General features: G+C 42.4%; 1 protein-coding gene across 1 annotated transcript in view; it reads left to right on the top strand.

The window, feature by feature from the left end:
* Window positions 1-15,540, top strand: part of BNC2 (basonuclin 2) — a 381,020-nt gene extending 365,480 nt beyond the window's left edge. The window contains exons 6-7 of the mRNA XM_032205573.1: window positions 14,555-14,608; window positions 15,318-15,540. Coding sequence (XP_032061464.1) covers window positions 14,555-14,608; window positions 15,318-15,333 — 70 coding nt within the window. The 3' untranslated portion in view covers window positions 15,334-15,540. The remainder of the gene's footprint in view (window positions 1-14,554; window positions 14,609-15,317) is intronic.
* Window positions 15,541-20,741: the final 5,201 nt, after the last annotated feature.

Genomic DNA, 20,741 nt, shown 5'->3' with positions numbered 1-20,741 from the left:
AGAAAGCTGTTGAGTCACAGAGAACGTCAGGGAATCAATTCTGAGAATATTTAGAAATGAATAAGCTAGAGCAACAATTTGCGTGATTATGAATGCCAAGCCATAGGAAAACAATGCCAACAAGCGTGAGGGTTAGACTCACAGCCTCTGGATCAGTAAAAGTGTTGATTCAGTAAGATCAAAGGGTCAACTATGTCTAATAAAACAAAAATAATGGGTGAAAAAACAGCTTGTGAAATACAATCATATGTCATGTTAAGACAAGTTTTCATTGAGCAATTTTTTTACACATAGAATACTTGCTTTTTGGATTTATTTCTTTTTCCGTAAAACATGAGAAAACTCATCTTAATTCAAAGTAACACATCAGAGCTGACTTGCAAAATAGCTTTAGTCAAGCCACTAAGTAATCATGATCCCAGTATAATCAGCTTCAGATCTTCCAGAAAATAGTTGCTGAAGAAGAAAAAACAGTTATATTCACATGCTACATTTTAAATTGGGAGACCTTTTAAAAATGCTGTTCAAAGAAAACATAAGTAAATTCCTAGATGTGGAATAGAGATTATTTTAAGCTACCATAACTTTCAGACAAAGTAGGAGAAACAGAGAGCAGGAAGGCCTGAAAAGCAGGCTGCTGTTTTCTTTCCAGCCTACTTTCCTAAGGAAATGAGTGTTACACCATCTGACTGTATGCATAGGTCTGCCTGTATGCATCTTCTGCCTCGCACTCACCTCCCCAGTAGAATGAATGCACTGACTCACCTCACCCAAGTTTGGCCAAAGGGTAGAAAGCCAAGGTGTTAAGTATGAGCAGTAAAAGAAAGGATGTGAGGTACCCTGAGAACAGCTGCAGAGAGGGGAGCAACTGCAGGAACTTTTCCCCTTGGTGCCACTGTCCTCCACAGTATCCATGTCCCCAGGAAGCCAGACTTCATTTGGGCTAGTTCTCACCAGCTTTGTCTAATGGAAACTGTGCTCCATCTTACCCTGGCAAGAAAAAGAGCTTCCCAGGATGTTGGTTTTTTTTTCTATTTTCTGTGTCCAAGCTCAGCCCTGCCCTTTGGAGGAGTGATGTAGTGCAGCTGCAGCTACTGGGCCATGGCGACAGGTTGGACAGCCAGCTAGAGAGCTGGAGAGCCTTGACAGCTCAGGGAGCAGTTAGTGGGGCACAGCAGATATCTGGGCCGGCCATGTCAGTACTGGTCAAGTGTTTTGGATCCACACACACTCTCTACCTTTCTCAAGAGGGAAATGGTGACTGCTAAGGGCATCCTGGCCCACCAGCTAAAGCAGTGACTGTGGAAAATATTTTGACCCCTGCTTATCATCCAAAAGGAGAGGGCAGTTTTCTCTACCCAATGGGGCAAGCAGGAGGCAGAGCAGGCAGGAGTGTATACCTCTCCTGCCATATCCACCTCCAAATCCCTCTGCTGCCTGGGCAGACTGGGGCTGGCAAACCCTTGCTCTGCAGAACCGTGACAGGGGAGCCTGCTGCCATCTGCCCTGCCTGACCTTTGGGGCTTTGCCACCTTGCAGATTGCCGAGTACAACATGCTGCCACAGCCTGCGGGTGATAGGAAAAAGCCACAGATTCCCAACATCTGACAACAGCAATTGCTGATAAAGCTCCCCCAGTAGTTTTATTATTATTGGGATGGGTTTCTTTTCCACTCAGAGCCCACTATTGACACTGCTTGCTGTTACTGAAGCTAAATAGCTGAAGTTTTGGACAGAGAATAGGAAGGGTAAAGCATTACCAGAGGAGCAGCAACCCTCAACATGGTTATATGGCCTTGCAGCAGCAGTCATCTTGTTATTATTGCATCTCTGTGCAAGCCATGTGGTCTCAGCAACCATTTGCACAGTCAAGGCCCGTATGCTAAGTCATTAAAGCCAACCATATTTTAATCCATAATTGTACAAGATTTATTTAATTTAGGGTTTTTATTTATAGGTCAATTGGGATTGTAATGCATTCTCAGCTCCACATACCAAGATTTGTCAATTTTTACTGCATCTTTTAATTGTGTTCTTCCCGTCGAAGCGCCAGCAGTTTTCCAAAGCAGGCTGCTTGCAAAATGTCTTTTGCTTCAATGGGGTGGAGAAAAATAAAATAAATAAAATAAAATAAAATAAAATAAAATAAAATAAAATAAAATAAAATAAAATAAAATAAAATAAAATAAAATAAAATAAAATTATTTGCAACTTTTAACTGAACTACTTGAGAAAACAGCTTGTCCTTATACCAAACAGAAAGTACTGGGTACATGCTCCACACATGGCACTGCTGAGGCTGGCCCAGCTGAACCTTGAACATCTCTCTTTCTTCTGGTCTCTCAGCTCTGCCCCTGCTCCCCTTCCCCCTGGGATGCCACTCAGCAAGGGGACTGTCTGCGTGGTGTGGAGGGATGCAGGAATCCAACACCTCAGCTCCCCGTGCAGCACTCCAGCCCCTGGTATCCCCAAGCATCTGTGCCATGCCAGCCCTCCCATGTTCAGCCTCTCACAGCCCTCGGCCCCTCCAGCCTCAGCCTACCTCCAGCTCCCTAGCAAGTGTGGCACTGCCTCAAACTTTCCTTTTGAGGCAGGCAAGGTGAGGGAAGCACTTGTTCCTGGCCCTGTTCCCACCACTGCAGGCAGAGGGGTGTCAAAGCCCCAGCTCAAACATCCTTGGAGCTTTGCCAGTGTGCACAGTGCCAGTGGGACAACCAGGCTTGAGTTTGGTCTGTGGTGATGAGGAAATAACAAGGAAACACTGAGAACACTGATAAAACAAAAGATTTCTCCCTCAACAACACATCCCTCCCCCCAAAAAAAAAAAAAAAAAAAAAAAATTGATCATGACTTCCATGGGAGCAATGCATTAGTAAACATGACCGTGCAGCTTGTGCATGTGAGAGAGGGAGCTTAGAGGGACTCGCTGGCTCAGTTCCTCAGCTTCACCATGCATATCCAGTAGTTTGGAAAGTAATGGAGTGAACATCCTTTCCTCATAACTTTTAATAAGACAGCTCATCAGCTGTGTTCACTGCATCCAGAGCAGGAAACTTGACGAGGTGCTTTGTACCAGGAAAGCACATCCAGTAGGCTCAGTGTCAGGTCCCAGTAAAGGCAGCTGTGAAGTATTATACAGATTTACCTTCTGTGCAGTTAAGAGGGCAAGCTGGGAATTCCAGGGGACAGAAAAAGCCACCCCAACTGAATAGCTGTCAAAGTGATAATCCTTTTAAAGGAATATGTTTGCTGTGTGCTGCTTATTTATACAGAGCCTGTGTGCCTGGTGAAACTTTTCAGTCCGCTTGAATTCAAAGGGGTAAAGTTTCCATTAACACAAATAAGGATGTTATATATCAAGATCCTGAGGCACTGAGAGTAGAATATTCCCTTGAATCACTATAAATGGTGGAATTTTAATAGAAATTGACTCTTTTTTAACTTTAATAAACCATTTAAATTAATGTTACACTACTAATATTCTGCAGAAAGATTCCCATTGAAAGAAGGAGAGAAAGAGAAAGAGAAAGAGAAAGAGAAAGAGAAAGAGAAAGAGAAAGAGAAAGAGAAAGAGAAAGAGAAAGAGAAAGAGAAAGAGAAAGAGAAAGAGAAAGAGAAAGAGAAAGAGAAAGAGAAAGAGAGAGAAGGAGAGAGAAAGAAAGAAAGAAAGAAAGAAAGAAAGAAAGAAAGAAAGAAAGAAAGAAAGAAAGAAAGAAAGAAAGAAAGAAAGAAAGAAAGAAAGAAAGAAAGAAAGAAAGAAGTCAACATTGTGTTCAGAATCTAGATTGGTAAAAAAAAAAAAAAAAAAGCTTTTCTTCATGCAGAAAAAAAAAAGGAAAGAAAAAAAAAAGACAATTATAAAACACATGGATGCTGGGCTACTTTTTCATTGCTTTTTCATTGTGCCTCATTTTCAACAGATGATGTTGCTGGAAACTTGGAGATGAACTCTGCCACTGCAGAACAAACTCACTATTGATGTGCGCTTGACTTCAGTTCCTGGGGACGAAGAACTTGGCTTGTGTGTGTGCACTGCTGTAGGCCTCCATTTTGACTGAAATCCATAGTTACTACTCTAATATTAAAAAAAAAAAAATTAAAAAAATACCTTTCCTCCCTCCCCCACCCCCAAGGAAATCTGTAGACAGTGTGTGTCTCTGTGTGTGCATGCCAAAGACAGAAAAATTAAGATGAATTTGTCAGGGCAGCTGCCCATTGCTTGTGGCTGCATTGCATAATGCGGTAATGCTGTGCTGGGAGGAAAGGGCTGCCACTGTCCAGGAGGAGATCATTGGGTTTGTCCCATTGCTGTGCGCAGGTACCACTGACTGGCCTGTGAGCATCAAGACTGTTTTGGCAGTGGCTGAAAAGCCTGAATCAAATTTCCAGTTCTTTCTCTTATGTCTAGTCAGTGTAGGCCTTATGGGATCAGGTCCTTTAATTTTCTTCTGATTCTGTTGATAATTTGAATAGGTACTTAACCTGTTTCAAGATTTATTTATTTTTAATGAACATTTCCCATCTACTTCATTCTAACAATGTGGGATGGGAGTAGTTAACATCTCCATTTTGCCATTCACAAACAAGCTGCTTGCCTCCTAGATGCAACTATTTTCTTTTACCTGTTTAGGAAATAACACTGCTGAAGTAACTCTGATGTAGGCGGTATGTTGCCTGCAAAAAAATGGCTGAGGCATGGGCCTATTAGCCTGCCCATGCTGCAGTAACGATTTCACTAATGCTTTACCCTCACATGATTGAACAGGGTTTCCCTCAGATGACTGGACAAATGAGAACAGATGATCAGCAGAGTTCATAAAAGTGAAATATCTGATAGCTGCACCCCCATTGCTCTTGTGTTGTGGGTAAATCTGCATGCAGAGGGGTGAGGAGAAAGAGAAAGGGAGATGATTGTAAAACAGCTCCGTAATTACCACATAGATAAAGCTATGCATCAGTGAGAAACTTGTTTTAAGATGTGTACATTGCCATAGGCATGACTGACAAAGTCTACTTTTGCTTACGCTGATAGAAATCTGGAACAATCCTATTTTCAGCCAACTGACTTTAATTTACGAAAGTAGAAGTGAGAGCCGAATCTGTCCATTCAGTAAAAAAAAAAAAAAAAAAAAAAAAAAAAAAGAGAGAGAAAAAAGAATGCAACCGAGTCAGACAAAGGGCATGAATCCTGGTTTTTAGGTCTTTACACTATTCTTATTTCCTAATGCAAGCTGCTTCCCTTCCTATAGCGGATGTTTTGAGCTCCTTCAGAAAACATGGGCAGTATTTGCAGAGACCAGTCTTATTATTCTTCTAACCTGAATGATTTTACCAGCTCACCCTGTGCTGCTAACAGAACAAGAAGCCATAAATCTTTGTCAAGGCTTCTTGGTGTGGGGTGAATAAGCAGTGCTGATGCTGATTCCTTAAAAAAACTCATTTCTTGTAACGTGAGCCCTGCTGAAGATGGTCATGTCAACTGATTAGACTTTTTAGTTGGCCATATTGATTCTGTTCTACACCGATGCGGCCCATAATGCTGGCTAATGTTATTGACGAGCCATCAGTCCTGCAGAGACGTGTGGGGCTTGCAGCTCTCTCTGAACCACAAAAACCTATCCATGGACAATGATGGAGAGGAAGAGGAAGATGCAAGCAAAGCACTCAGGCTGGTTTCATTTGGCCTGTAATACATTAATGAAAGACATACACTCTGTGGGAAGAGACAGATGTGGCTCTCCAGAAGCCATTTATTTATAAAATAATTATGAATGCACAGTCGAGTCATGGATTTTCATTATAGTGTGCATGTCTAACACTCTTTCTTTGTTCACGTTTTGCTCTAAATGAAATATAAAGGGAGAGTGATAGCAGCACAGGCCTGAGAGAGATTACTCTCTCCTTCCCTTTACTACCTTTTGTTAAGCCTCAAGGGCAGGTGTTGTCTGGCTTTGTTGAAGTAATGCAAAGCTGCTTCTGGAAGGCACACTTCGCTTGCAACTGGAGAGGTGGCCTCTACAGAAGTATAGCAGAAGGCAGTGTCCCAGCTCACTAAATGCTGGAACTTGTTTGAACAATGCAAGAGCATTGATACCAGCTGCTGCATGGAGAGGAGTGAGTTTGATCTTGTAGACTGCTGAGCACAAGGTCTACACTACTTAAATCTCTATTGCATTTGCTTTTTGTTTCCTTTTCTATTCTTTCTATTACAGTCTGCCTTCTTGAAAGCCTAGGGTAGAGGCTTTGAAAGTTAGTCTGCCTTTTTCTGTCTCAAAATGAGAAAAGCAGAATAGAGCTATGACCTACTCATTCAAAAACTTCTGATTCTTGAAGAGGAGGAAGACTAGGAAACTAGTAAGGAAGTCAATTATTGTATCACAGCCTTGAATTGCTGGAATAATAGCTCCATTTTAAGCTGTATGATAGTAATAGCAAGACAGGTACACATGAAGAACTTACAGCCAAGAGTTTGCTTTGTAAGTCTTTCTAGAATAAAGTCATGGGACCAGATCATAAAAAACATATGACAAGAAGATTTTATGCTGGAAAATTTAGTGTAAATTCAACCCTAATCCTGCCTCTTTGCAGTCTTATACCTGCTCTTAAAGATATCTGTACTGTAAAGATTGTTTAAAAACACTTATTTTCTTCTCTAGGCTAGCAGGATTTTAGAGCATAAGTATTGCTTGGGAGACATCAAATCTATGGAAGAGCACGCTATTTAGTGTGTTCTTATAAGGTCATGAAAGAAAATGTCAGATACACTAATATGCTTTCCAATGTCCATCAATAATTAGCACTGCTAATTCCATGACAGGAAAGTGTATATTGGCAAGATACAAAAAGTGCTACACTAAGTCAGATATTATTATATTTATTGGCAGTCTACTGAGCAAGGGACAGAAGGTCTCAAGAACAGTATGCTGGGCATGACACATAAGTGCTAAAGGTAATGCCTGTATGCCTGTAACAGGAAATTAACAATAAGAAAAGACAAAAAGCAAAGGAGTTGAAGTAACTTAGTCCTTTTTTTATGGAAAAAAAAAAAAAAAAAAAAGAAAAAAGAAAAAAGAAAAAAAAACTCCTCACAATTAGTCTTCAGTGAAAGGACAAAACCACATTGGGTGTGAGGTTACATTAGAAACCCAATAGTCCATCTTCAGTGAAAGGTTTTCAAACCCACGCCTGCTTACAGTTTGTATGAGAGACTAGACTAGGAAAGTGGGTGAATTCACAGGGCTCAGGACTGTGATAAAAGACTTGCAGATTTTTTTTTTTTCCAAAGTTCAAAAATGGATGAATTTTGCAGAGCACAGCTGCAGTGATCTATATATATTACTACAAACAAGATAATAGTGTTCATAAGCAGAGATGAAAGTGAACAGGAGCTGGCAAAATAAATGTTAGCTGAAACTGAATCCCACTAACCTCCTGTGGAACATTTCTGATATTAACCCCCTGCACACCCACAGCAGAGCATTCACAGAGGGAGGCTGAGCTTGGTGATGTTTAATTTTAATTTAACACAGCTTATCCAGGACAGACCATACAGCTCTGTGGCATAAATGAAAAGTGACTGAAGAGAATGTGAGTGTATGCGTGTGGGTGCATGCATGTGGGTGCATGCATGTGCAAGTGTAGCCCAAATGAGACGTCAAGGTGAAGTGATCTGATTTTAGCTTATGGTAGAACACATGGCTGGTTATATGCTGGGATGCATTATGATATAGAAATACAGAGAAAACTTGCTTGGTAGTACTGGGTTGATTCACAGAATCACAGAATCACAGAATTTTCTAGGTTGGAAGAGACCTCAAGATCATCGAGTCCAACCTCTGACCTAACGCTAACAGTCCCCACTAAACCATTTCCCTAAGCTCTACATCTAAACGTCTTTTGAAAACTTCCAGGGATGGTGACTCCACCACTTCCCTGGGCAGCCTGTTCCAGTGCCTCACAACCCTTTCAGTGAAGAAGTTCTTCCTAACATCTAACCTAAAACTCCCCTGGCTAAACTTAAGCCCATTCCCCCTCATCCTGTCACCAGGCACGTGGGAGAACAGGCCAACCCCCACCTCGCTACAGCCTCCCTTGAGGTACCTAAAAAGAGCGATAAGGTCGCCCCTGAGCCTCCTCTTCTCCAGGCTGAACAAGCCCAGCTCCCTCAGCCGCTCCTCGTAGGACTTGTTCTCCAGGCCCCTCACCAGCTTCGTTGCCCTTCTCTGTACCCGCTCAAGCACCTCCATGTCCTTCTTGTAGCGAGGGGCCCAAAACTGAACACAGTACTCAAGGTGCGGCCTCACCAGAGCTGAGTACAGGGGGACGATCACCTGCCTAACCCTGCTGGTCACACTGTTCCTGATACAAGCCAGGATGCCGTTGGCCTTCTTGGCCATCTGAGCACACTGCTGGCTCATATCCAGCCGACTATCCACCATCACTCCCAGGTCCTTCTCTGCCTGGCAGCTCTCCAACCATTCCTCTCCCAGCCTGTAGCTCTGCTTGGGGTTATTGCGCCCCAGGTGCAGGACCCGGCACTTGGCCTTGTTGAACTTCATGCAGTTGACCTCAGCCCATCGGTGCAGCCTATCCATTAGATTCTGTAGTTAGAGATGATAATTTGTCTCTGTATCATGCACTTACATGGCTTTTCCTTTCTGTGTTATACATGGCATTGCTTTTGAAGATTACAGTTCCACAAGTCATTAAAAATATTATTAAAAATTATTTTTAAAGTGCACTTAAATTCATTTAAATGCTACTATATTTAGCATTTTGTATTATAGAATCATAGAGCATGCTGAGTTGGAAAGGATCCCACAAGGATCACAGAAGCATAGAATCATAGAATATCCTGAGTTAGGAAGGGACCCATGAGGATCATCAAGTCCAACTCCTGGCTCCACACAGGTCTACACAAAAGTTTAGACCATGTGGCTAAGTGCACGGTCCAATTGCTTTTTAAATTCAGACAGGCTTGGTGCAGTGACTATGTCCTTGGGGAGCCTGTTCCAGTGTGCAACCACCCTCTTGGTGAAGAACCTCTTCCTGATGTCTACCTTAAACTTCCCCTGCCTCAGCTTAACACCATTCCCGCGGCTCCTATCACTGGTGTTTACAGAGAATAGGTCACCTGCCTCTCCACTCCCCCTCGCAAGGAAGTTGTAGACTGTGATGAGGTCCCCCCTCAGCCTCCTCTTCTCCAGGCTGAACAGGCCCAGTGCCCTCAGCCACTCCTCATGTGTCTTCCCCTCTAGCCCCTTCACCATCTTCGTCGCCCTCCTCTGGACACTCTCCAACAGTTTAATGTCCTTCTTGTACTGTGGTACCCAGAACTGCACACAGTGCTCAAGGTGAGGCCAGACCAGCACAGAGTGGGACGATCACTTCCCTCGACCAACTAGAGATGCTGTGCTTGATGTATCCCAGGATACAGTTGGCCTTCCTGGCTGCCAGGGCACACTGCTGGCTCGTATTCAAGTTGCTCTCAACCACAACAAAATCAGACCACATGTCTGAGAGCATTGTCCAAACACTTCTTTAACTTCGGCAGCCTTGATGCTGTAGACACTGCCCTGGGGAGTCTGTCCCAGTGCCCGACCACCCTCTGGGTGCAGAACCTTTCCCTAACACCCAGCCTGACCCTTTTCTGTCCTAGCTCAGTGCCATTCCCTTGGGTCCTGTCGCTGTCCTGAGAGAGCAGAGCTCAGTGCCTGCTCCTTCACTCCCCTCCTGAGGGAGCTGCAGGCCGCCATGTGCCCTCCCCTCAGCCTGCTCTGCTATGAGCTGAGCATACCAAGGATCCTCAGCTGATCCTCATACATCTTCCTCTCTAGAACCTTCACCATCTTTGGACATTCCCAAATAGTTCTGTGTTCTTCTAGTACTGCGGTGCTTGAAACTGCACACAGTATTTGAGATGACGCTGCACCAGCACAGAAAACAGGACAATCCTTTCTGTCAATCAGCAAGCAATGACATGCTTGATGTAGCCCAGGATATGGTTGGCTCTCCTGGCTGCCAGGGCATGCTATTGGCTCATATTAAACTCGCTGTCCACCAGAACACCCGTTTCTCTTTCTCCAGCCTCTTATCCCTCAGTCTGTATATGTAGCCAGTTGCTGTCCCAGGTGCAGAATCCAGCATTTGTTCTTTATAAATTTCATGTGTGGTTGCCGAACCCTCTAATTTTTCAAGATCCTTCTGCAAGACTCTCTACCCTCAAGGGTGTGTGTTGGGTCTGTCTGAGCTGGAGTCACCTTTTCCCTGCAGCAGCCCGCACAGTGCTGTGCTCTGCACTCGTAGCTGGAACAGCACTGATATCACTCCAGTGTTGTGTCTATTGCTGCGTAGTGCTGGCACAGCATCAGGACTCCTTCCAAGCCCCCAGGAGCCAGCAGGCTGTGGGTGGGCAAGTGATGGGGAGGGGACATTGCCGGGGCAGCTGACCTAAACCAACCAAAGGAATATTCCATAACACCTGATATCACACTCAACAATAAAAGGGGGGGCTCTCGTGGGGGAGGGGGCTGTTCCTCCTGAAAAACCACTACGCGTTTGAGGCCCTGCTTCCCAGGACATGGCTGAACACCGCTCGCTGATGGGAAGTAGAGAATAATTTTTTTCTCTCTCTGTGCTTCCGCGCGGACTGATTGTTTCTTTTGTCTCTGTTTTTCCTCCCCATTCCCTTTCCCTTTAATTAAACCTTTCTCATCTCAAACCTCAAGTTCTCTGTGTTGTATTTTCTCCCCCTTCCTCTTTGAGGAGAGGGTGAGTGAGAGAGCGGTTGTTGTGAAGCTCAGCTGCCCACCTGAGTAAAACCACCACAGGGTGTCAAGAGCTCCTCCCCATGTAGTGACTTCCACAGACTTACTGAGTATACTTTCAGGTCCTTCATCCAAGTAATTTATAAAAACGTTAAAGAAAACTGGCCCTGAAATGGAGACATGCAGAACCCCACTAGTGACTGATCACCAGCCTGATGTAACCCCATTTACTAAAACCCTTTTAGCCCAACTGTCAGTCAATTGTTCACCCATCACATTATGTATTTATCTAGCTGAATGTTGTATGTTTTGTACAGAAAGATACTATGAGAAAGAGTATCTAAAGCTTTGCTGAAATTGAAAAAGGTTACATCAACTGGCATCCCTTGGTCAACTAGATAGGTAACCTTGTCATAAAAGAAAATATTCATTCAATATGACTTTCCCCTTGTGAACCCATGTTGGCTGTGGCCAAAGACTGCATTGTCTTTCAGGTGATTTTCTGTAACTCCCAGAATAATCTTCCGTAATTTTACAAGGCACTGGAGTGAGACTGACAGGCCTGTAATTATCAGGGTCTTCTTTCCTTCCCTTCCTGAAAACTGGGACAACATTTGCCACGTTCCAGTCAACTGGGACCTCTCCAGATTCCCAAGAGCATTGAAAAATAATTGAGGTCTTGCAATGACATCAACCAGTTCTTTCTGTACTGTAGGATGAATCCCATTGGGGCCCATAAACATGTATGTATCCAGCTGGAGCAGCAAATCCCACACAAGTTCAGAGCTGGCTGTTAGTTTTTCACTCTTGCAGTCACAGGCCTCCAACTCAAGGCTACAGGGATTCCAGGGCACATCATCCATGTTGAATACAGATGTCAAGGAGGCATTGAACATTTCTGCTTTGTCTACTCACCCATTTATGAGGTTTCCATCCCCAACAAGTAATACAACAATGTTATCTCTGGTTCTCCTTTTGCTGTCAATATATTTTTAAATGCCCTTTTTGTTGTTCCCTACAGCTTCAAGTCTAGTTGAGTTTTGGCCACACTAATTTTCTCCCTACTATGGCAAACAGTCTCTCTTTTGTCCTGACATGTCACCCAACCCCGCTGCAAGTGGCCATAGATTTTCTTTTTCCACCCAAGCTCTAGAAAGGATCCCTGCTCAGCCAAGCTGACCTTCTGCCCAACCTGCTTGACTTCCAACACTGTGGAATTTCCTTTTCCTGTGCTCTTAAGAGGTGGTACTTAAAAAGTGACAAGCACTGATGGACTCAATGCTTTCAAAAGCAGTTTCCATGGGGACCTTATTAACTGGTTCCCTGTATAGCTTTAAGTATGCTTTCCCCATATCCAGCATCAAAGTATTGATGTCAATTTTCCTTCTAACACACAAAAAAAATTAAACTCGACTAACTCATGGTCACTATGGCCAAGATGGTCACCAATCACTGCTTCATCCACAAGTCCCTCTCTGTTTACAAGAAACCAATCTAGGAGGGCACCTTTCCTAGTCAACTCCCTTAATACCTGTACCAAGAAGTAATCATCAAGGTGTTTCAGGAATCATAGACCTGTTTGTATCAGCTGTATAGTATTCCCAGTTAATATCTGGCAAGTTGAAGGCACCCATAAGGACAAGGGCAGCTCATCTAGAGATATCTCTTTGTCCCTTAAAAAAATAACTCATCAATGATGTCATCCTGGCTAGGTGGCCTGTAGTAGACTCCCACAATGATATCACTTTATTTGCACGTCCCTTACTGCTTACCCAGAGGCTGTCATCCTTGTCATCACCAACTGCAAGCTCTGTTCAGTTCAGTCCCTCCATTACATACAGCCTCCAAAAACCCCCATCTTGCCTGTTATGCCTATCCTTTCTGAAGGACCTATAACCATCCATCATAACACACTAGTCACAGGATTCTTTACATCAAGAATTGCTTACGCCAATGATGTCATAGCTCTGTGACTGAGTTCTTGCTTGTTCCGCATGCTGTGTTTATTGGTGTAGAAATATTCCATCAAGTGTCAGCAGGTCTGGTGTTGTGTAGATCAACCCATGATCAAGAAACCCAAAATCATGCCAGTGACACCAGCCTCAGAGCCACAAGCCTCAGAGCCAGGTACTGATTAGCTGGGTCTGCTGCTTCTTTCAATATTGACCCCTCCCACTGGAAGGATAGACAAGAATACTACCTGTGCCCCCAATCCATTAACTAATTGCCCCAAAGCCCTGAGGTCCCTTTTGATTGCTTTTGGACTTCTTTACTACTTCATCACTGCCGACTTGAAAAAACAATAAGGGATAATAATCAGGCAGCTGTACCAGACTAGTGAGTTTTTCTATTATCACCTCTTACTCAGGCTCCAGGAGGGCAGAATACTTCCATACAGGTTGGGTCAGGTCAGAGTATCAGTCCCACTGTTTCCCTCAGAAGTTCAGACCTTCCCTCAGAACTTCTGACAACAACAATTCTTTTTTTATGACAGAGGTGGTCATAATACAGGGGTAGGCTGACTTGCCTTAGGCAACCCCTCCGTCCTGGATGGACCTTCATCAACATCATTGTTTGCCTGTCCATCAAGTTTTAGAGCCTCATGCACACTGTGTAAGGTCACCTAAGAAGGTGTGGTAGTCAGAGAGGTAGGTCACCTGCCACTGTGAGAAGAAACCTGTTTCCATTCCCCCTGTCTCTTAGGTCCCCTCCTTCTGCCTGGTGGGAAGAAGGTAGGGATCCTTCATGTCTTGTGTTGTGGCTAGCTGATGTATCTATCTCAGTGATGGTAGAGTATGACTCCACCAGTCAATCTCCTTCTCCTACTCCCTGATGCTCCTCAGCCTGCCCACCTCCTACTGAAGCTGTCACCTTTCTGAGCAGTTCTACCTGTGTGCACCTCCCACAGGTGTACTCACTGCTGCTGTCAGACACTGACAGAAAACTTGGACACACCGTGAAGCCCAAGACCTGGAAGTCCACATGTTTCCTTGAAAGCACTGCCTGGGTAGCTATGTTGCTTCCTGTTGCTGGGGAGACTATAGGGAATGCTGAGGACATAGCTAGCTTACTGCCAGGTGGATACCATGACTGGAGCTCCTTCGAGCAGGCTACAATCCGCTGTGGAAGTGGCAGTGACAGCACCCTCACCTTCCCTTTTCCTATGTACCCTCCTGAGTGAACCACTGTCCCATACCCTGTCTGCCCACGCCGGTCACAACACTCCATAAGGCTGCCTTTTGCCTCATGCCTAATCAGCCACTCTCAGGAGAGCTGCTGGTCCCTGGTGAATCCATGTGCTCCTCTGGGGCTTCCCTGGTGCAGGAACCCCACTGGGCACCTCAATCCCCTGCCTCGCTCTGCAATGCACCTACACCAGGACTGATTGCCTTGGCGAGTGACGTTGTGATATTCTTCCCATTTATCTGCTTTTAGCACTGTTGCCACACCTACATTTGGCAGGTGGAGCTGACCTCAGAAAAATTGAGTTTGCAGTGATCACAAGAATATTTCTGAAAGCAGTGTGCTCTCCTCTTGTAGGAGACTAACAGTGGCCTGAATCAGCCCATTCAGTAATTGTGCCATTTTGGATTTACAGCTAACATGAGCTAAATCTTGACCCTTCTGAAGCCAATGAAAATGCACTGGTGCCAGAACTTCACTGTATAACTGTCAAATATTCTGACTGAAACATATTGCCTATTAATTTAACTGATGCTAGGCATCACTGAAGCCTAATTTCTTGTGAATCTCTGAAGTAATTAAATTATTCTCTTTTGATCCTCCAGAGTATTTCCCGTAGAAGCTCAGGAGATTAGAAAGTACCCTATTCTTATGCAAACGTAAGTAAATCCAGCATACAGATTCTTTAATTTCTTCATGTGCCCTTTACACTTCCCCTTGGTGACAAACTGGTGGTTCTTGACATGTGAGAGCTTAGAAGTAAAAAGCAAGTAGACACTGTTTGGTTAGAAAATGATCTTACATGCAGTTTGAATGAGCACCATTTCTTTCAACAGTAGTTCTTTTTCTCCTATCAGAAACCAGTAAAACACACAGCCTGTTTCACAACTCAGTATAAGTCACTGTATATACAATGTGCAGTATTCAATTCCACAAACTGCATATGGGAAAATCTGACTTATTAATTTGATTTGGCAGACCCTAGCAAGAAAGGTGTAAACATGAGTTCCCATCTAAGTAATTACACAAAAGTCTGTGGTATTCCTCACTTTCTGCTTTGTCATAGCCAGACTTCAAAAGAAGAGAAGAGCTTTTCTATCTCTTTAGAAGTTGGCTGATATTTGCTGAAGTGAGAGCTACAACTGTGCATAAATACTAGACATTCTCTTCCTGTGAAGTGAGGTTTTCTTCTGTTAATTAAAGTTCCTTATTTTCTTCACCTGTAGGCCTAATGCCTCCCAAACTTGTCTCCGCTGTCACTGTGGTAGTTACACTCCACATGAACTAACTGCCTGTGAATAAAACTAATAATGTCAAGTTGTGTTTTGTTTTGTTTTGTTTTCATTCTTGCTCTAACTTTTCTTATAGGATCCCTTGGGACTGAAAAGACCTCCATGCCTTCTCCCTTGTGCCATGATTTGTGGAAATTGCTGCTCACCAATGATAGCCCAAGTATAATCCTTGATGGTGTAAAGAAATGAACTGTCCTTAAAAGCAGTATATTCCTTGGACTGGTGACTCAGAAACTTCTCATTATTTGTGCAAACTTTATGTTATGCAAACACATGTCTATAAACACAGTTCACTATCTTTAGATGTCCACTTCTATCTGAGCTCTTCTTAGCTCCATCTATACTTAGTAAACAATCCTCAGTGTAGTATAATATACACTTCAGAATAGTGTAATAAATTACTATACATACATAGTACACTGTTTCTGTACCTTTGAGCTTGTTCCCTGTAGTAGTCAGTCTTAAACAGCACAGCCCTTTACTTATGTAGAATGACACTGTAAGCTGATGCCACCCCCAAGAGCATTTTTAGTGGACTTTTTTGTAGGGAGGGAGGGCACAAGAAGTCACAGGCTGAAAACACTAATAAAATATTCTCATTACATTGTGATGGTGCACCCAGTTCAATTTCTAACACGTGGCAATAGAAAAAGAACTCCTGGGCACTCCCTTCAGAACCTAAATCAAGGGTATTTTAATTTGCAGTCCCTGCTTCCTTTTCCACAATGAGACACAGGACAATAAGAGAGAACATATTTCTCTTGCAAGTTAACTCAACATGCAATATGCAGAAGATTACTCAGGCTCACTCAGTGCTAGCAATCCACAGTTTATTGATCTCACCCTATCACTACTTACATTTTTTATTCTTTAATTTTCTTTCCTTATTTGCTCATTAGTTCAAGAGATGGAGGGAGGGGGGAGAGGAAGAAAATGTCATCATTTTTAGGTTGCATTGGAAGAGGAAAATCAAGCAGAGGCATTGTCAAATAGCAAACCCCAAGTAGACACTAACTGTCTAAACTTGATCTGCATGATTTGCTCCAGTCCACACAGCACACCAGGATCTGGCCAGCCTTGCAGCTCTCTGCTGAAGTTACTTTTCTAGCCAGTGGTTTCTTGTCTTGCCCATGTGGTTCTTGATGTGGAGGTATCATTCCATGCCTTAGGCAGGCACAGCCAGGGTACCAAAGAGTTATGTGAGATAAAATCCCTATTTGAGTAACTAAGAAGTCCTTCTTCCCTGTCAGCAAGACAATTGTCATTGCTTCTTTTTTCAACTTACATTATCTGTAAACAGCACACAGCAAGAGCTTCGAAGGAATTAACAGATGTGTGATTGTTCAAGGATTAGTGGTTAACAATAAACTGCAGATACTTTTTTCCTTATGCTGTTAAACTAACTAGGGTGGTGACTAACTGGTCACTAACAAGGGTGGTGACTGTGATAATGAAAGAAGCCTTATGCAAGGCAGGGGATCATAGCAGTGTCTTTTTAAGAGATCAGTTTTATTCCTCTTTTTTACCCCCTTTCAAGCCTCCTTACTTTTAATATCGTTACTGCATATTTTTGAGTCTGCAGAACTTGGCTGAGAGTAGTGCTGGGAAATTTGTGCAGAATGAACAACTGATTTCCAGCATAATAAGTAAATGAACACAAATTTAACTTCATGGCATTCAATATTAACTACTTTCTAATGCTGAAATAATGGCCTGCAGCCATCTCTGCAGTGTGCAGAGAATGGTTAGTCAGCAGCTAAACACAACTTTCTTTAACCACTGTGCTATCAAAGGGAAAGTGGGCAAAGATTGGGAATTTTAATGAACAAAAGGCATTCCTACAGTTTGCAGTTCAAAGATAAGTAAATAATGAATAGCTTGAATGCAAATTACCCCTAATTAACTTTGCTAAGTCTGTTTTTAATAAGGATAGATATGAAAGAATCACTAAGACTATAATATAATAAACATACCACAAACATTGAAGCAGTGATTTTTTCAGATCGTGGTAAGTGGAAGGAATGAGGGTTTTTCAGTGCTTCAGATGGCAGTGGATATGTGGCTTGAGAAACAAAGCATTAGTGCCTGCTGAATTCAGAAAACAGAGATGCCCATGAGAAAAGCACGTACAATACCGTACTCTCACAGAGGCCACCCAAAGGAGGGCAGAGAAGACGCTGAACTCAGGAAGACAGATGGCACCTTGCCCAGAAAAGATCACACTAAATCCCCAGTCCTCAGCATTTAGGACAGCAGAGCCCATACCAGGAGGCAGAATTAGGAGAAAGCTCAGTAGATCCCAGCACAAGATAAAGGCCTGCCTTTTGTATCTCCATCAACTTCAGTGAGTGTTGGGTGTGCAAGGAATGCAAGATAAGGCCCTGAAGGCAAGACTCGATATAAACAAAATAATTTGAGAAAGAACACCCACAGAGTGGGGAGTAGTCCAGCACCTGGCATGCCTCACAGAAAGGTGGGTTTTCAGAAGTTTTCTGAAGCAGGGGCAGGGTGTATATCCAAACATATTAACAGGACAGCATGAAAGAGAATAGCTTGAATCTAAGTAGATTATATCTATGCTAGAAATCAAATTAATATTGTATCTCTACAGACTCTGATTGCTGAGAAAAGGGCAGTAAGCTCCTATATTTTAGGTAACTGGGACACACACTGGGCTTCAGCTATTCCTGCTGATTTTAACGAAAGCATGAATAAACCAGCATAGGAACAGAGTCCAGACAAGAAGTTCTTGAGAGTAGGGAGTCAGGCATTTTTCTGCACTCTGCATCCCCAAGAGCACAGATGGTTCTGAGTGTTACACAAGTCTGATCTCCGCTGTTCTTTATTCAGGAATTACCACTTGAACTCTGAGCATGAGGCAAGTATGTTTGTAGAGAATTGTGATTATGTACAGATCTGCATGAGTGCTAGCTATGAATCTGATGATTACTATTGTATTTATGGTGTGCTCTAATGACAAATATAATCTATTAAAACAGACATTTCACAATGATATTGCGAATCAAAAATAAATATTCAATGTGGTTGTATAAATCTTGCGGGAAAAATCTGTTTATGAAATTTACTGACTTTTGAGTGCTTAGTTTCAATATGTTACTGTTGCAATAATAATAATATTCCTTTAGGAGCCCCTTTACCATTTCCTGGCTTAAAAGAGAGAAAAATATTTCTCTTCTCATCTAGCTAGTAATTTCTGTGTATCCCATAATCCAGAAGCCCCAGGTTGAATTACGACACCATATCCTGGGTTCAGGCCTGTCTGGTGAACATGGCTCATGCTGTTCCTACATGCTTGAAATCTTTTCAAACCCACATCTCCAAAGAGATGCAAACACGTAATTCTCTTCCTTCTAACTGCTGCAGAATCTCCCTGCGTTTTGACAACATCATTCTCCAGATGGATATCACATTGCAGACGGACTTCTTGGCTTTCTATATTGTTTGTTGGAGTGTAAATATTGATATTCCTTCATTTTTTTCTCTCTCTCTTTTTTTTTCTTCTTAATGAGGTAGATTTTTCTTGCAATTTTCTCATTAGTGACCAAGGCCCACAATCCATAATCATTTGTTTTGTTCTCCAGAACTAAAACAAGACCCTCAAACAAAATGAAATAAAACAAACACAAACAAACAAACAAACAACAACAACAAAAATAGGCAGGTCTGATAGCATTGTGGAAATATACTTAGATCTGAGTTGCCATGCCAAAAACCTGGACTCCACATTTTCTTTCTTGTCTGTTATTCAGGGCAAAAGGAGTCAATAAAAGCACTTGGGACTAGAAAAGATAATACTTCATGTTTGCTCTACAATGACCCCTCCAGGTGATCAAGAAGGGTCCCACACTCAGTTTTGCTCAGCCAGCGCAGCACTTTTTCATGTATTGGAGAACACATCCAAAGGAACCTTAAAATTTGAGCACAAACTTACTGGAGGATCCCTTCCCACCCTCACAGACAAAAGTCAAACAAAAGGCCCCAGAGAGTCCAGAAGAACTGTTAATAAATAAATAAATAAATAAATAAATAAATAAAAGCAATAGCTTTGGAAAAAAAAAAAAAAAAAAAAGAAAGAAAGAAAAACTTCAGAGAGATTTCTTTTGCTCAGAGAGAGGAGCACATCTGGCTTAGGGTGAAAAGAGAAGTGGTGTCATCTGGGCAAAAATAAAACCATTCTCCTCAAATGTGTCCTAAAAAATAAGAGGGGAAAAAAATATATATATATATCATGCAGGAAGGGAAAGCAAGTTCAGGGAAAAACAAAATCTTGTAATGTTTTAGGAGGGCTTATTAGAGTGAAAATTAAGTGTCATGCAGAGCTTTGCTTCAGTCCTGATGTCTTTTATTCAAAGAGCCATCACCTTATAAACCCACTTTAACAACTCCCTTCAGATGAAATATAAAAATTAAAGACATTTACAACACAGCTTAGTAGCAGATGTAGTCTTACTGTGGGGGTTTAGATCAAATGGTGATGTAACCCCAGCAAAAGGGGTTATGGCTCTTATGAAAACCTCTCATCAGAGAAAAAAAAAAAAAAGAAAAAAAGAAAAAAAAAAAAAAAAAGAACTTGGATATTTGACAAAATGTGGGGTTCTATTTTTGCTTTCAATCCCATTTCCCATTGTCGGATGGGTTTGACTTTTTATTTACCTCTGGAAGATGGAAAAGAAGAAAAAAAAAAAAAAAAAAAAAAAAAAAAGCAATTTTGTTCCTGGATAGTTTCCCTGTTTCATAATCTTTCTCCAGCTCTGTGTTAGGGTGTAGTATAAACAGCAGGGTCTCTGTTGGATGGAGGGTATGAAGTGGAGGTAGGTGGGAGTTTATAGAGCACTTGCAGTAAGACAGACCTTGGAAGGACCTGCCTGAAGTGGTCAAAACACTTTAGAGGTTTGAAACAGTCTCTCTGTATTTTTCTTCCTCAGCAGGTAACAGGAGCAAAGATGTGATCTTATAAGCAAGTCTTTTTTAGTAAATCCTATAGAAAAAAAAAAAAAAAAAAGCTATGCAAAATAGAGGGCAGAAACTATTATCATTCTGCACTAATCTAGGCTAAGAGAAGAAAGGGACAATTTGGAGTGCTGGCTCTCTGATGTAGTTCTTTGTCATAAATATCCATGACACTGCCATTTTCAGACTGGTGTGCTTAGTGCTGTCTGCATTTAGCATCTGGTACCCAAAGTTTGCTGATGTCGACATCCACTGTGGCTTCTACAACTCTTGGGTGACCAAAGACATAACTGCTAGACACAGATACTCTTACATGGAAATATGGTAACTGATAGGGAGCAGCTTAGAAAACTAGGCAATGCTCTTTTCTGATTGATGAGTTGTGTGGACAGGCATGCAGCAATAACTGGATTTTCTGGCTATGACATTCCTAACCCATGGCTAAGTACTAGCCTACAGGTATCTATCTATGCTGCAAAACCCACTGGCTTTCTGCTATGTGAAATTCTTTTCAGAGTACCTGTCCCAC

The sequence above is a fragment of the Aythya fuligula genome, chromosome Z (assembly GCF_009819795.1).
Source record: "Aythya fuligula isolate bAytFul2 chromosome Z, bAytFul2.pri, whole genome shotgun sequence".
NCBI lineage: Eukaryota > Metazoa > Chordata > Aves > Anseriformes > Anatidae > Aythya > Aythya fuligula.
The sequence above is the reverse complement of the archived record's forward strand: the minus strand, read 5'-3'. Positions and strand labels throughout refer to the sequence as shown.